General features: G+C 32.8%; 1 protein-coding gene and 1 long non-coding RNA gene across 2 annotated transcripts; both read left to right on the forward strand.

The window, feature by feature from the left end:
- The first annotated feature begins 399 nt into the window (after positions 1 to 399).
- EXLB1 (expansin-like B1) lies at positions 400 to 4,398 on the forward strand. Its single transcript, XM_039032444.2, has 4 exons — positions 400 to 872; positions 1,747 to 1,853; positions 2,739 to 3,053; positions 3,870 to 4,398. Exons 1-4 carry the CDS (start codon positions 737 to 739, stop codon positions 4,068 to 4,070), a joined length of 759 nt encoding a protein of 252 aa, XP_038888372.1. The 5' UTR covers positions 400 to 736; the 3' UTR covers positions 4,071 to 4,398.
- Positions 4,399 to 5,742: 1,344 nt separating this feature from the next.
- LOC120078465 (uncharacterized) lies at positions 5,743 to 11,300 on the forward strand. Its single transcript, XR_005482018.2, has 3 exons — positions 5,743 to 6,224; positions 10,801 to 10,885; positions 10,989 to 11,300. It is a non-coding gene; the product is annotated as an uncharacterized LOC120078465 (long non-coding RNA).
- Positions 11,301 to 16,285: the final 4,985 nt, after the last annotated feature.

A 16,285-nucleotide genomic window follows, 5' to 3' on the forward strand; every position in this document is an offset into this window, starting at 1 on the left:
GTTCTTAACAAAATTCGAAAAACAAAACACAAATTTTTAAAAGCTAATTCTTTTTAGTTTTCAAATTACGGCTTGGTTTTTTAAAATATTGATAAAAAGTGGATAATAAATAAAGAAATTTGAACGTAAACGTAGTGTCTATAGACTTAATTTAAAAAAAAAAAAAATCAAATGGAGTCAATAGACCACCTATTGACGCAAAAAACAAACTATATCTATGGTAAGATATAGTCTTTAAACACAAAAGATTGAACTAAAACACACACTTAAATTATCAATGGATTCGAAAGCTTGATCAAATCCTTTTTCGACCATCCATAAAATCACCGATTGACCTAAAAGATATAATCTGTAAATTTAATATTATATCACTTTAACCCACACAAAAATATTTTTTGTGTGTGTTTTTAAACATTTTGATTTGGGTTTTGATAATGGGATTCTCCCAACCCTTGAGTGTATGCAGCCAAGGCTAAATGAAAAAGGGCAAAAGAAATTAAAAATTGTAGCCATTAGACTCAGCAAATTCCATCCCTTTTCTTGAAAGAACAAAAAGTTGGCTTAAATCCCATTAAGTAATTGACACCCAAAATCCCACACCTATAAATAAAGGGTCTCTCAATCCAAATCTTCCCAACAATCTCATCATTTCTTATGTTTCCCTTTTCATCTCAATTCCAACTCTCTCTAAAACATTATTCTTTGAGAATTTTCAGTTTTGCTTCTGGAGCCAAAAATGGAGCCCTCAATTAAATGTGCCTTTTTTGGCTGCCTATTGATTGTGCTCTTGCCTGCTCTGTGCTACTCTCAAGACAATTTTGTTTACTCTAGAGCCACTTATTATGGCAGCCCTGATTGCTATGGAACACCATGTATGCACATTTCAATTATTTCATCTTCCTTCCTTTATGTTAGGTTAAATTACAAGTATAGTCCCTATAATTCTAAAAAACTTAGAATTTAGTTTTAAAAGTGAGAATTCAATCTCTATGATTTATGATTTGATAAACTTCTCGTAAATAGCCCTACTATTACTTTCGTTACTATTTCCTAACTAAAAGTGTAACATTTGAGGTCCTATTTGATTACAAATATAAAGTTCGTGAAAGAGTAATGACTTTAATAGCAAAACTGTTGAAAATATTTTCATATATAACAAAATGTCATTAGTCTATTAGTAATAAATACTAATAGATATCTATCAGTATCTATCACTAATATTGATAGATGTCTATCACTTTCTATCACTGGTAGACAGTAAAATTTTATTATATCTGTAAATATGTTGGCTCATTTTCCTATATCTAAAAACGGTTATTTTTAAAAACTACTCTTCTGTTTTTAAGTTCTCAAATTATTGGATTGAATTTTGAAAACATTTTTAAGAATAGGAAGCAAACATATAGTACTTATAATCTTATATTTTAAAAAAAAAAATGGTTATCAACCAAGACTTACTTAAAAGATAAGTTTATGATGACTTTGAGAAAAAGGTTTCTCAATAATGTTAAAATTAGCCTTTTTCAAGATTTACCCAATTATGGTAGTGATATTTTTAAATTTTTAAAATGATTTAAAAGTAATTTAAAAGCTCTCTAGTAGTGTTTTATTAAAAAGTCTTTATAGAGAAATTGCTAAAGCATCAAACAATTCTTTAAATTAATTCACTAGAACTTGATGTCTCTTTATGCAATTTCTCTAAAGATTAAGGTAGTAAATTACATTCTGATGCTCTATAATTTTCAGCTGGGGCTTGTGGATTTGGTGAATTTGGAAGGACTGTGAATGATGGCAGTGTTGCTGCAGTTTCCTATCTCTATAGAAATGGTTCTGGTTGTGGTGCATGCTACCAGGTATTTTCATTTATAAATTATCTCTTAACATATATAAAATATCATATATTCATAATATATATATATATATTAACCAATGAATAAGTTTTTATAAACTATTTATAAAGCTTCATTGCAATATTGATTTGTAAAGTTAACTCATCATTTAAGATTTACATCCAAAATATTAGTTCTGATTTTTTTTTGTCCCCTTTAATTTTGGCTCAGTAAAATAGTAGTAGTTTAAAAAAAAAGTTGAAATTAGATCAAAAGATATTATATTGAAATTTATTACCAAAAAAATGAAAAAAAAAAAAAAAAAAAAAAAAAACCTTAAACTAGAAACAAAAATGATTAATCCCACTTGAGAAAAACTGGTCTTTTTATGCAATACATGACAATTAATTCATTTTGAAAATATTAAGGTTTAAATACTGATTTAATCACTTTATTTCATTTTAGTTAACATAGTTTTAAAATACTTATTTTGATTCACATATATAATTTTTTTTTGTTCATTTTTATCTCTGTATTTTAAAAAGGTTCATTTTAGTCATATTTTAAAAAATGACTAATTCGATCAGTCCCTACGTCTTAATATATATTTCATTTTTAAGAGACCAAATTGAACCAAAGTTGAAACTACAAGGTCAAAAACGAAACTTTTGCAACTACAAAATCCAAAGTCAAAAAGAACATTTGAATAACTAAAATAAAGCAGTACATACAAACTAAAGTTGTATATTTAAACCTATATTTAAGATAAAAGAGAGAGAGGCAAAGTTTTTGGAGAATGTAAAAGAAAAGTTGTAGTATTTGAAATAATCCACTTGCTAATTAAGCATTAAAATAGGATTAAAGTTGGTAATATATAATAATAATAATATTAATGAATGAATGAATCAGGTTAGGTGCACCAATCCAAAATATTGCAGTGGAAGTGGAGCATTTGTAGTGGTGACAGACCATGGTGAAGGGGATTACACTGACTTTATATTAAGCCCAAGAGCCTATGCAAAATTGGCTCATCCAAACACAGCCTTAGAATTGTTCTCATATGGTGTTGTTGATGTTGAATTCAGAAGGGTTTCTTGCCAATACCCTAATTACAATACACTCAAATTTAAGGTTCATGAACATAGTAGATACCCTGATTATTTGGCCATTGTTATCATTTATGTTGCTGGAAAAAATGATATCACTGCTGTTGAATTGTGGCAGGTTTGCACCTTCATCCCTTTCTAATCATCTTCATTACCAAGATTAATTAGGCTAACAAGAAGATTAATTCATGTAAGATTTCATAAAATTGTCATTCATTCTTCAAAATGCGATAATCTCCGTTTTTTCCCCATCAACACGTAGCATTTTTTTTTTCATTTTCTTAAAAAAAATATTTGGGAATTAATTATTGTCAAATAGTAGAATTATTGAAAATATTTACAAGATATAACAAAATTTTGGAACTATCAATGATAGATGTTGATAGACATTAATAGACTTCTAGTATTGATAGTTCTAAAATTTTGCTATATTTTGTAAATATTTTGATTCATTTTTCTATATTTAAAAACAATCCTTAACCAAAAATCTTTGTTTTTCTCCCTACGAAATGTAGGGAAATTTTTATCAATATAAAAATTTAAAAAATATTTACATTTTATAGCACAAATTCTAAAAGTGTTTTGTATTTTTTTTAAACTTTTTGCTATAAAATATTTTTTATTTTTGAAAAGATCCCTTTTTAAAATACGAAAAATCTCGATTTTTTCATGCTGAAACATGGCTTTTTTTCTTTTAAAAAATATTTATCAATTAATTATTACTATTTGATGCTCATTCTACAAAAGTTGTGTTAAGAGAGAGATCTAGCAACATTCTACAAAACTACTTGAATGACACATCTCATGATATATCATTGCAATATACACATGTTTCATAATGCAACAACTCTTAGTAAGAATATAGTTATTAGATGTGATAATTAAGATGTCATAGTTGTTATTGGTGTAATTAGGGGTTTGTGGTGTATGGCAGGAGGATTGCAATGAATGGAAGGGGATGAGGAGATCCCATGGAGCTGTTTGGGACATGGCAAACCCTCCTAAAGGAGACATAAAATTGAGATTTCAAGTGAGTGGAAGTATGGGATATGGAAGATGGATGGTGGCAACCACTGCTCTCCCAACTTATTGGAAGGCAGGAGTTGCTTATGACACTGACATTAACCTCTATTAATAGGACTTGCTTATAATATATTTATGTTATGTGTTTTATTATGCAAATGAAGAGTAGGAGATCAAATTATTTAGCATATATATATATATATATATATATGTAATACATAAGTTATGGTGATTTTGGTTTTGGTTTTTATGTGGGGAATTTTGTTTAAGTTGTTATTTTGTGGCTATTTATATGGTTGGGTGGTGAATATATATATATATATATATATTTCTAGGGTTGTTGTAATGCCCAATGATGTGATTTGTGTACTTTTGGAAATTATGGTATGTGGTGGAAAGAAATATGAATAAAACTTCAACTTTTTTGTTTATGGATCAAATAATTACTCTCTCTTTCCTTTGGGAGTTTTCTAGAGCTCTTTTCCACTTTCACCTCTCTTTTGTTTATAAGTTTATTTGGAATGATTTTCTAAATACTTCAAAATACTTTTGAAAATTATGATAGGTAGTTTACTAGTAGGGATGTTTGAAAAATCCGATGACTCGAAAAACGCAATTAACCCAACCTAACTTTTACGATTTTGGTGGGGTTATCAACTCATTTAGGTTTGATTGAGTTCAAATAAATTAAAATTTCATGGGTTAGGTTGGTTCATGGGTTCACCTATAATAACCTAATTCAACTTGAACCAACTCGAAATTATTATTAATTTTAAAAAATATGTTATTTTTTTACTTATGATACAATTATATATACATATATTTTTTTTAATTTTATTTAATTTCTTTGTATTTTAGATAATTTATTCACACATACCTACCATCATTTATGTAAATGATATAGTAATATCATTTTAAATATAGCATAGCCTAATAGGACTGCTACAAATATCTTGTATAAGAAAAAGTGTTAAAGAAGGTCAAGAAGACCACCATAGTTGGAAAAACAATACTAAGGACTCCTAGAAGCTAGCATAAATTTCTTAAAAAACGTAAACATTTGAAGAATGAGTAAATGAGTAGACGAACCACCCTAAACAAAGTGGTCAAGGTTTTTGATAAAAAGTTGTTTCTAAAAGTACTCCTTGGCTAAGCACTTTAAAGGGAAGCAATTGATAACGAAATGATATTCACAAGTGTAGTTTTCTAATTACCAATGCAAGTTTTCCTTCTAATCAAAACATGACCCAATCAAACAACTTCCATTGAGAAATGGAAAGAGTGAAATTTTACATGAATGTAGATTTGGTAAAGTTGAGGTATCCATAGATGCCAAAAGCTGAAACTCTCCATAGCTGTAAACAACGACGAGAACAGGTTAACAGTTCCAGATACGAAAAGGAGGTCGTACCATCGGTGGAGAGAACACCGAAGATGAAGAACAATCATTACAAGAATTTTTACCTGTTTCGATATTTTTTTTTTTCCGATGCATTCATTTTTGTTGGCATAGGCGTATTTATCTTGACCAAAATTTAATGTATCTGGCCAAAATAGAGTAATGTACACATTTTTTTAAAAAATTTATGCCAACAAAAATTGAAACTTTTCCCGACAAAAATATGTGTAGGAAAGGGTCTTTAAAAACCTTCTATTCTCTTCCCCTCCCCTCACTTTTATTTTCCCCCCAATTTTTTCTTTCTTTTTCTTTTTTCTTTCTTTTTCTTTTTCCTTTCTCTTTCTCTTTTCCCCCTTCTTCTTTCTCTTCTCTTTTATGGCCAACCCCCACTCCACCCTTTTTTTCCCCTTTTTATTCTCTTTTCCAGCCAAACCCAGCTTTCTTCTCTTTTCCGGCCAGCCCAACAAACCAATGGCCACCCCCAGCTCCTCCGACCACCGATCGAAACCCCCGCCCCCCAGCCACCAGCCTCCCGATCCCCTCCGTCTCCTTTCTTTTTCCTCCCCAGTTTTACATCCCTTCCCTATCTTTTATCCCAGCCCGAGCCCACTCCTCTGTCCCTTCCCTTTCCTTTTCCCAGCCCCTCCCCCTCCCCCTCCAACCCATCCATTTCTTCGATTTTCAATCGCTCACCCTCCCCACCCATTTCGTTTCCCTTCTTTTAAGTTCCCCACTGATTAAAATCTCCCCTCATTTCCCTATTATTTTCCCTTTCTCCCTCCATTTTTTTTTACACAAACGGTCACCTCTCCAATACCGAACGCCAACGCACATTGTCGCACACTACTTTCGCCACCGCACGCACTGGTTGGTACTTTTTCTCTTTGCTTTTTTCTATTAAATATTATTCGTAGGTTTTGTATATATTATTATTCTGATAAATGGTTTTGTTTCAGATTTGAATTATGATATAGATTTGTTTATGAATGAAATTGTTGTTCTATCTTTGGTTTATATGTGGATGGATATAATGAAGGATGAATTATTTGTGTATTTTGATTTTAATTTTGTACATGAGATTCATTTGTTAAGATTGAAGTTTAATCTTTTGTTAAGATTGAAGTTTAATCTTTTGTTAAGATTGAAGTTTAATCTTTCCTTTTTATGGATATAATATGCTTTAAGTTTTATGAAATTGCTAAGGATGTTTAAAGAAAATTACTAAATTTCACACTTTTTACTTGCTAATGTTAAATCATCGATTGATCCGAAAAATATAAGTTGATAGGTAAATGTAAATTTGATATCATATCATTTAAAAAAACTCTAGTAAAGAGTTGTTTTAAAAAAAAACTCTAGTAGAATTAGAAAATGGAAAACATTTGACCCTTTAGCTTCATTTATTTAGTTTTTATCAATAAAGGTTCACAATCGTAAATATTTGACCATTTTTCCTTATTAATATTCTCGTCACATGCTTGATGCAGACCGACCCTTTTGTAAAGTAAGAAGGGAAGGAACACTAGAAATATAGTGATTTCTCTCTTGTTCTCATCATAAAAGCCTAAACTTAGAGATAATGGAAAATCTCCTTCATATAGCCAAAACTTAGACATGCTGTATTTATTTGGTTCGACGGTCAATAAGGATTAGATTAAGCTTAGAGATAGATTCTCGAGAGTACATTGACGGAGTTGCAAAGTTCATGGAAGTGACAAAGTGTCATGTAAATGGAGAGAGGAAAACGAGATGCCCGTGTAAAAATTGTCAAAATTCAATGTCTCAAACATTAAATGGAGTAGAACGACATTTATTTGCTAATGGAATATCTCCTCCATATAGTCAATGGATTTATCATAGAGAACCGATAAATTTAGCTCAATTTCAAAGAGTCAGGACTCCTTTAGCTCCTTCAGTGGATGATGGATCAAGGGAAGAACCTACTGCACACAATGATGATGATGAGTTGTTCAATCTTTTAAATGATTTGCAAGGACCGATGAGAGAAGGGGGATATGATGAAAATGAAGAAGACTTGGAGATGAAATTCCTAAGAACATCAAACTAAGGGATACTTCAAACATTTTTAAGGAGTTGACGGATGAAGCACGTAACACGTTGTACCCTAGTTGTACAAATTTTTTCTCATTGAACTTCTTGGTGAGATTGATGCATATTAAGGTTCTCAATAATTGGAGTAACAAATCCTTTGATATGTTACTAGATTTGTTGAAAGATGTCTTTCCAACTGGTGCATGCATACCTAGTTCTTTTTATGAAGCCAAGAGGAAATTATGTGACCTAAGACTAGGATATGATTCTATTCATGCTTGCAAGTACAACTACGTTTTATTTTGGAAAAGATATTCTATTGTCAAAGTTGTCCAGTGTGTGGTGAGTCTCAATATAAAATAAAAGATGGCAAGAATAAGAATATCCCTAACAAAATTTTACGTCATTGTCCATTAATACCGAGGTTGAAGCAATTGTTTTCATCAAAACATATTGCTTCTGAGATGCGATGGCATAAGGATAAACAAGTTGAAACCAATGGTGTGTTGCGACATCTAGCTAATGCTGAAAGGTGGAAACATTTTAATAGAGAGTTTCCTGAATTTGCTTCAGACCCAAGGAATGTTCTGTTAGCCTTAGCTTCCGATGGATTTAATCCATTTGGGAATATGAGTACTACATATAGTATGTGGCTCGTGATGCTTGTTCCTTACAATTTGCCACCATGGAAGTGCATGAAGGAATTTAATTTTTTCATGTCTTTACTTATACCAAGACAAAAGTCTCCTAGAAAAGAAATTGACGTCAATTTACAACCACTAATTGAAGAGTTGAAAGAGTTATGGAACAATGGTGTGCGCACTTACGATTGCATGCGTGGGGGGTACTTTTAGTTACGTGCATGTTTGTTGTGGACCATTAATGACTTTCCTGCATATGGGGACTTGTCAGGATGGAGTACCAAAGGTTATCAAGCATGTCCCATTTGTAAACAAGATAGATCGCCGTTTAATATAAGAGGAAAAATCTCTTTCATGGGTCATCAACATTATCTTCCAGATAACCACAATTGGCGTAAGAGTAAGCAACATGATGGTAAATTGGAGCGTAGACTTCCACCCATTGTAATGAATGGAGATGAGATCCTAGAACAAGTCAATGCACTAAACTTTCCAGTACTAAGTAAGTATCCATCCAAACGAGATAAGAAAAGAAAAAGGACTATTAATTGGACAAAAAAAAGTATATTTTTTGAGCTCCCATACTGGTCTAAACTAATGTTACGACATAAGTTAAATGTGATGCATATTGAAAAAAAATATATGCGATAGCTTGCTTGGGACTTTGGTGAATATTGAAGGAAAAACGAAAGACACGACAAATGTCCATTTGGACCTTGAAGATTTAAATATACAAAAGGACTTAAACTTATAAAAAGAAGGATCTAAATTTGTAAAACCACGTGCAGCATATACTTTTACTGCAAGTGAGAAGATAGCTTTTTGTAAGTTCTTGAAATCAGTTAAGTTTCTTGATGGATTTGCCTCAAATATATCACGATGTGTTAGTGTGAATGATGGAAAATTATGGGGATTAAAGACGCACGACTCTCATATTCTACTCCAGTGACTTATTTCTATTGGTGTTCAAGCATAATTACGAATGGATGTGTATACACCTATTATGGAGTTATGTAATTTTTTTCGTGATTTATGTGCGAAAGTAATATGTGTCATAGACTTGGACCGATTGCAATCAGATATTGTACTCATATTATGTATGTTTGAAAAAAAAAAATTCTGCCAGCTTTTTTTGATGTAATGGTTCATCTTGTTGTTCACTTGCCTTACGAAGCAAAGGTCGTTGGTCCAGTTACGTATAGTTGGATGTACCCTATTGAGAGAAGCTTGCGAACCTTGAAACAATACGTAAGAAACAAGCCCATCCCGAGGGTTCAATAGCAGAGGGATTTATCATGAAAGAATCTTTGACTTTTTGTTCCATGTATCTATCTGGAATGAAACTAGATTCAATAAGGACCCATGTAATGATGATTCAATTCTCCATGGCTCAAGTTGTGGAGATTTTTATGTGTTTAGGCAAAATGTACGGCCATTAAGGGGGTCAATTGTGAAGACGCTAACTGAAAATGAGAAAAGAATGGCACATTGATAAATATTGAACAACAGCTTTGAGATAACGTCTTATCATAGGTATGTTTCAGATCCTATATGTTTAGTTAATATCCTTAGTTTTCAAAGTCAATATTATATCTAATGTTAAATTTATGACTAGGGAACCTTTGGGACTAATTCATACTCAATCAGACACAACCTCAGAATTATCTCAAAGGCATCAATCACAATTCCTTGGTTCAAAGATCATGTAAGTATACTTCTTCACTTAGATATTTGAACATCAATAATGAGTTTAAAAAAAATATTGAGTTCCAATAATCCATTAAGTATTAGTAGGTTTACTCACTGCATCAAATAGGAGAAGCATCTGATGATCTTTATTCAATATCACTTGGTCCTTCTAATCAAGTTCGCTCCTACAATGGTTGCATTGTTAATGGAGTTCGTTTTCACTATATTGATCGTGACAATAAAAGATCAACTCAAAATAGTAGCATCATGGTGCCTGGAGAAACAAAAGGAGTTGAAAGTAATTATTATGGTATACTAGTTGATGTATTGGACTTAAAATATAGCAATGAAAGATGTGTGATCCTTTTCAAATGTAAGTGGTTTGACACAAACCCTAAGAAAAGTAAAGTACGACAGGATTTAGGGTTCATGTCAATAAATACATCTCATTATTGGTATACAGATGCACCTTTCATCTTTGCAACTAAAGCCAAACAAGTTTTTTACATCAACAACAATAAACTGGGCAATAGTTGGAAAGTTGTGCAAATTGTCCAAAATAAATACATATGGGACGTTCCAGAAGCAGATGGAGGTGAAAATGATGAATTAAAGTTGTTGGAAGTAGTTGGAAGGATTGAGGTCGATGAATCTATCCAGGATGACATATTATGTCGAGATGTTATTAATCCTACTACTGTAGAACCTCAAGTTAATCCACAACAATTGAATCATAGTGTACCATATTCAGACGATGACGGTTTTATAAATAATGAACCTGAAGATGTAGAAGCGTCCATTGAGAAGAGTTCTAGTTCAAATCAATATCTAGATTCTGATGATCGAGATAGTGAATAACTGTATAACAACACTAGTGTAATTCATAATTTCAATATCTAAATTCTGTTGACTACGTGTAATTTGAAATTTCAGGTGTTATGTACGTTTAAGTATGTTTGATGTTATTCATGTTTTGTATAGTTGTACAAGTATGTTTGATGTTATTCATGTTTTGGCTACGAGTAATTCATAATAATTCATTATTTCAAGTGTGGTTGTAGAATTATGGTAGGGTAACATCAAGATCGTCTAGCAAATGAACTAATGAGGGAAGCTAACACTTTGACTACAAATCCCTCGATAGAGGTAGGAACGACCATCGCATCAGGTGATAGTAGTATGTCTTAGGTTGAATGTCTAAATATTATTGTAACCTCTAATTGAAGTAGTGTATTTGATCTTGTTACAGGATCCAATTCTATAACAAAACGAAAACGTGGGTGAGGGCACAGTCAAAACATTAATTTGGATGTATATGTACATCGACATGGGCAGATCCCAATTACCATTTCTGAGGATGTTGGAAAACCAGTAAGCGTCTTTGCTACAAAGTTTAGCAATGCCATTGGGACCACGACCCGAGACACAATTTCATTGCGTTGTTCTAAGTGGAAGGATGTACCTAGTGATGTATTACCACTATAAAGACTCGTTTATAGGTAATTTTTATGCTTTTATTGTATTAATCTTGTTGGGAATGATGCCCTAAACTCTCGTGTCCTTTAATTTGTAAACACAGTTTTGTATGAATATTTGTGATGTATAATATATGATATTCTCTTCACTACTTGTCTTTGAACATTTAATGTTTTATTTACTTTACCACAAACCAATAAACTAAAATCTCTGGTTGTCATTATGTAATTTAAGCATGTATGTAGAGACATACAAGTGGATCATGTCTTAAGTGATAACCAAAATGATCTATAGTATATGGATATAGGAGGGAAACCTTATCCTGGTAATGCTACGGATACAGCCCGCTTTGTAGAATAATTACAAATGTTGTAACTTGCTACAGATAGTTTAATCCTGATAATTCATGTGAGGACGTGCAAGCGAAGGTGTCCTATACAAATAGTTTGTATAAGACCTGACCACGAAGTGTTAACGTCTCGTTATATAACGTCGTTCATGATAGAAACTTCACTTCACTAGGATGACCATAGGTAACATGACATCAATCCTGAGTGAGTTAGGAACTTCTACCTTTGATGGTGGTCCTTTGATTTGTATGGGTACAAGTGGCCAGGTCGCCCACTCAAACCTACCACTTTGGGGATTCGTCTGATTTGAGAGCTGGGAACTCAGCTACACAAGATGGGTTCCCCGAAGCAGAGGTAAGTAGATAGATTGCTCCCTTAAGGGCTGATCCCAAAGCAAGGGTAAGGGAACTCAGCTACACAATATGGAATTCACTCAACTACACAGTGTTGTGTTCTTTCCATAACATTGCAACGCTGCGATGCAAAAAGAACCAATCAGTTCTAGTTTGGTTCGATTCGTGGCTCACTTGGTTCGATTGCAGTTCAATCAATTCGACAGATTCGGGTTCGGTTCGATAGCTGTTGGTCCAATTCGAGCGGTTCAAGGCCCAGTTCGCTTGTTGTTTAATCGATTGATTCAATGCTTGTAATAGTTAGTAGATTGGTTAATTAAATTAATATAAGTGTTACATTAATTTAATTAATTGTTTAGCGTCCAATCCCAGTCCAATAATTTTGTTTATTAATTATACATATGATGTATGTTTTAATTATATATATATGTCATATAGTATGTCATATAATATAAAATTCCACCATAGGTTATGCATTTAGTTTCATGTATCATTTTATATTATAATTGTTATAATATATGTATATGCATGATTTAAATTATATAGCATGCTCATGCATCATGTAGTATTAATGTTATAATATATGCATGCATGCATTAATAGCATATTCATGCATAATTTATATTATAAGTGTTATAATATATAGTTCAATAAATATGCTATTGCAGGTTTCATTACTTTATTATATAAATGTTATATTTTAGTAATGAAATGAAATTTCATGAAGCATGACAGTACTTTAGGCTATTTTATAAATGTTATAATTTACTAAAGTTTGTCAAAGCATACAATGTATGGTTTTAATTTATTTCTTTTGTATATAATTGTTATAACAAAGTGGAATTAGAAATTAAAATCTATAATTAAGAACTGCTTGTAAACTTTATGTTTTAATCATCTTTTAAAATTGTTTTAAATTATGATTCACATACACCTAAGATCACGTTTCTAATGAGATTAGAAATCTTAGTTTAATCTTTTAATCGGTTTATTAGGATTAAATTGATCTTAATAAAAGATTAACAATGTAACAAATATATCTATAAGGGGTCTTTTGTCTAAGGTGAGTTTTGTCTAGGCTAGGGTATTTAGGTTGACTGAAATGTAACACCCCTACCTGGGAACTTACCTGGAAAGGTGAATTAGATAGATTTGTTACATGCATGCAAGTTTGATTAAAGTTTATTAAAGAGTTTAATAGTCCTTGATCAAAATTGTTTAACTATCCAAAGACAAATGTTGTTATTTTTAGACAAATTAAACATCACTTAGATAAAATCAGTAGTCAGATTTTCCTAAGTTAATTAGCCTAGGTATATGATAGTTCATTTTATCCTCTTCACGTTTCTCCTTAAAATTCACACCGTGAGGTCTATACTCGGCCTCGAGGCATTATGGGTGTCCTCGTACGGGTGGCATTTGTATAGATCAATATCAAGGTGAATAGAGAGAGTGTTTATAGTAAATGAGAGTGGGACGCATGACAAGACATCTCTCGGTCTCTCTCATTAAGTTGAAGTAAAGTTTCGTGCATGATCTCGTGACATCGTGGGTGTTCCACTAAAGGATGGCATTTTTGCATGACATTTTATTCAATCTCCAGAAATGGATAAGGTTCCTTTAGTTTCATGTCCCAATCGGTTTTTTCCTATAACGGCTCATTAGGGCAGAACTCTAGAACCTAAAATGAGGGGTTACACTTACAAGAATTGTTAAGCAAGTTAACAAAATCTGGACCGAACAATGGTGACTTTTAGTTACAGCGACAAGGTGTTGTTTCTGTCTAATGGTTGAGAATGTCTCATTTCAGTTAAGAGGCACTTGATCACTCTACGGTGACTTTTTTCCTACCTCACTAAAACATCATTGCAAAATAGATGTAACTTAGGATACACTAGACTATTTTACTAAATCTTATTGGTTGTCTTGGTGGTTTAATGCAAACAAGCTAATAAAAAAAAAATTTATATGGTTTCAACAAACGTTTTTCACTATGACTTCCATGACATTAAATCTACTTGCCACTAAAAAGTTAATGGGTGAAACTATATTTCATGGAAAAATACAATCAACACAATTTTAATAATCGATGACCTCGTTTCATCCTGATGGAGGACTGTCCTTCTATTCCAGCTCCAAATGCTGCTCAAAATGTTCGAGAAGCATACGAGCGTTGGACACGGGCAAACAAAAAGGCTCGAGCACATATCTTGGCTAGTCTTTCTAAAGTCTTGGCCAAGAAGCATGAGCCCATACTCACAGCCTGTGAGATCATGGAGTCCTAGAAGGGAATGTTCGGACAACCGTCTGCACAGCTTAAGCATGACGCTCTCAAAGACATCTTCAATGCCCGTATGCAAGAAGAGGCATCTATTTGAGAACATATTCTCAATGTGAGGTCCACTTCACGTGGCAGAGATGAATGATGAAGCCAGTCAGGTTAGCTTCATTTTCAAATCTTTACATGAAAGTTTCCTTCACTTCTGCGGCAATGCTATTTTGAACAGGATTGACTACAACCTAACCACCCTCCTCAACGAGCTACAAACCTTCCCGTCTTTAATGAAAAGAAAGGGATAGAAGGGTGAAGCAAATATTGCTTCATTCTCTAAGAAGTTCCACAAAGGTTGGACCTCTGGGACAAAGTTTATACCTTCTTCCTCCGGCAATAAAAGGTGGAAGAAGAAGAAAGATGGAAAGGGGAAAGCTAACCCACCGGCCGCTGCTCAATAGAAAGACAAGGCTGCAAAGGGAATCTGTTTCCATTGCAACCAAGATGGGCATTGGAAAAGAAACTTCCCCAAATACTTAGTAGAAAAGAAGAAGGCCAAGCAAGGTAAATTTGATTTGCTTGTATTAGAAACATGTTTAGTGGAGAATGATGATTCGGCTTGGATTATAGATTCTAGCACCACTAACCACGTTTGTTCTTCATTTCAGGAAATTAGTTCCTAGCGGCAATTAGATGCTGGTGAAATGACAATGCGGGTTGGAACTAGGCATGTCGTGTCGGGTGTGGTAGTGGGAGGTCTCCAGTTGACCTTGCATAATAAATTCATTTTATTAGAAAATATATATGTAGTTCTTGGTTTGAAAAGGAACCTAATTTCTGTAAAGTGTTTACTTGAACAAAAATATTGTATTAATTTTCTTGTAAATAAAGTGTTTATTTCTAAGAATGGTGTCAATATTTGTTCAATTGAACTAGAAAATAATTTATATGTGTTAAGGTCGTTAGCTACTAAAGCCCTCCATAACACTGAGATGTTTAAAACTGTGGTCAATCAACATAAAAGATTTAAAATTTCTCCTAAAGATAATGCCCAATTTTGGCACCTAAGGTTAAGACACATCAATCTAAATAGGATTGAGAGGCTGGTAAAAAATGGACATCTAAGCGAGTTAGAAGAAAATTATTTACCTGTGTGTAAGTCAAGCCTTGAAGAAAAAATGACTAAAAGACCCTTTACTTGAAAAGGTCACAGAGCCGAAGAACCTTTAGAGCTAGTACATTCAGACCTTTGTGGTCCGATGAATGTAAAAATTAGGGGAGGTTATGAATATTTCATCACCTTTACTAATGATTATTCAAGATATGGGTACGTTTATTTAGTGCAACATAAGTCTGAATCTTTTGAAAAGTTCAAAGAATTCAAGGCTGAAGTTGAAAATGCATTAAGTAAAATAATAAAGACATTTCGATCTTATCGAGGTGGAGAGTTTATGGATCTAACATTCCAAAAATATTTGATAGAACATGGAATTGTATCTCAACTCTCAGCACCTGGTACACCTCAGCAGAATGGTGTATCAGAAAGGAGAAATCAAACTCTATTGGACATAGTTCGGTCTATGATGAGTTACATTTCCTTACCTGACTCATTTTGGGGTTATGTAATAGAGACTACAGCGTATATTTTGAACTGCATTCCATCCAAGAGTGTTACTAGAATACCTTTGGAGTTATCGAATGGTCGTAAAGCTAGTTTACGTTATTTCAAAACCCAGGGTTGGCCAACACATGTGCTTAAGCCTAATCCTAAGAAATTGGAATCTAGTTCAAAATTGTGCCTATTTGTAGGCTATCCCAAAGGAACGAGAGGTGGTTACTTCTTTGACCCAAAAGAAAACAAAATGTTTGTATCAACAAATGCTACTTTTCTTAAGAAGACCACATAAGGGAGCACAAGTCCCACAGTAAAATTGTGTTGAATGAACTTTCCAAAGAAACTACTAAACCTTCAAGAAGAGTTATTGAAGAACCCAAAACCTCAACAAGAATTGTTGAAGTTAAATCATCTAATAGGTCAAATCCACCTCAAGTGTTGAGGGAACCTTGACGTAGTGGGAGGGTTGTGAATCCACCT

Source organism: Benincasa hispida, chromosome 5, assembly GCF_027475165.1.
Source record: "Benincasa hispida cultivar pf3 chromosome 5, pf3_genome.v1.1, whole genome shotgun sequence".
NCBI classification, from domain to species: Eukaryota; Viridiplantae; Streptophyta; class Magnoliopsida; order Cucurbitales; family Cucurbitaceae; genus Benincasa; species Benincasa hispida.

Excerpts from the sequence above, each read along its gene's own strand:
- EXLB1 (XM_039032444.2), top strand. The coding sequence starts at position 737 with ATGGAGCCCTCAATTAAATGTGCCTTTTTTGGCTGCCTATTGATTGTG. Across the intron at positions 873-1,746 it reads TGATTGCTATGGAACACCAT|CTGGGGCTTGTGGATTTGGT; the intron begins GTATGCACATTT and ends TATAATTTTCAG. Across the intron at positions 1,854-2,738 it reads GTTGTGGTGCATGCTACCAG|GTTAGGTGCACCAATCCAAA; the intron begins GTATTTTCATTT and ends TGAATGAATCAG.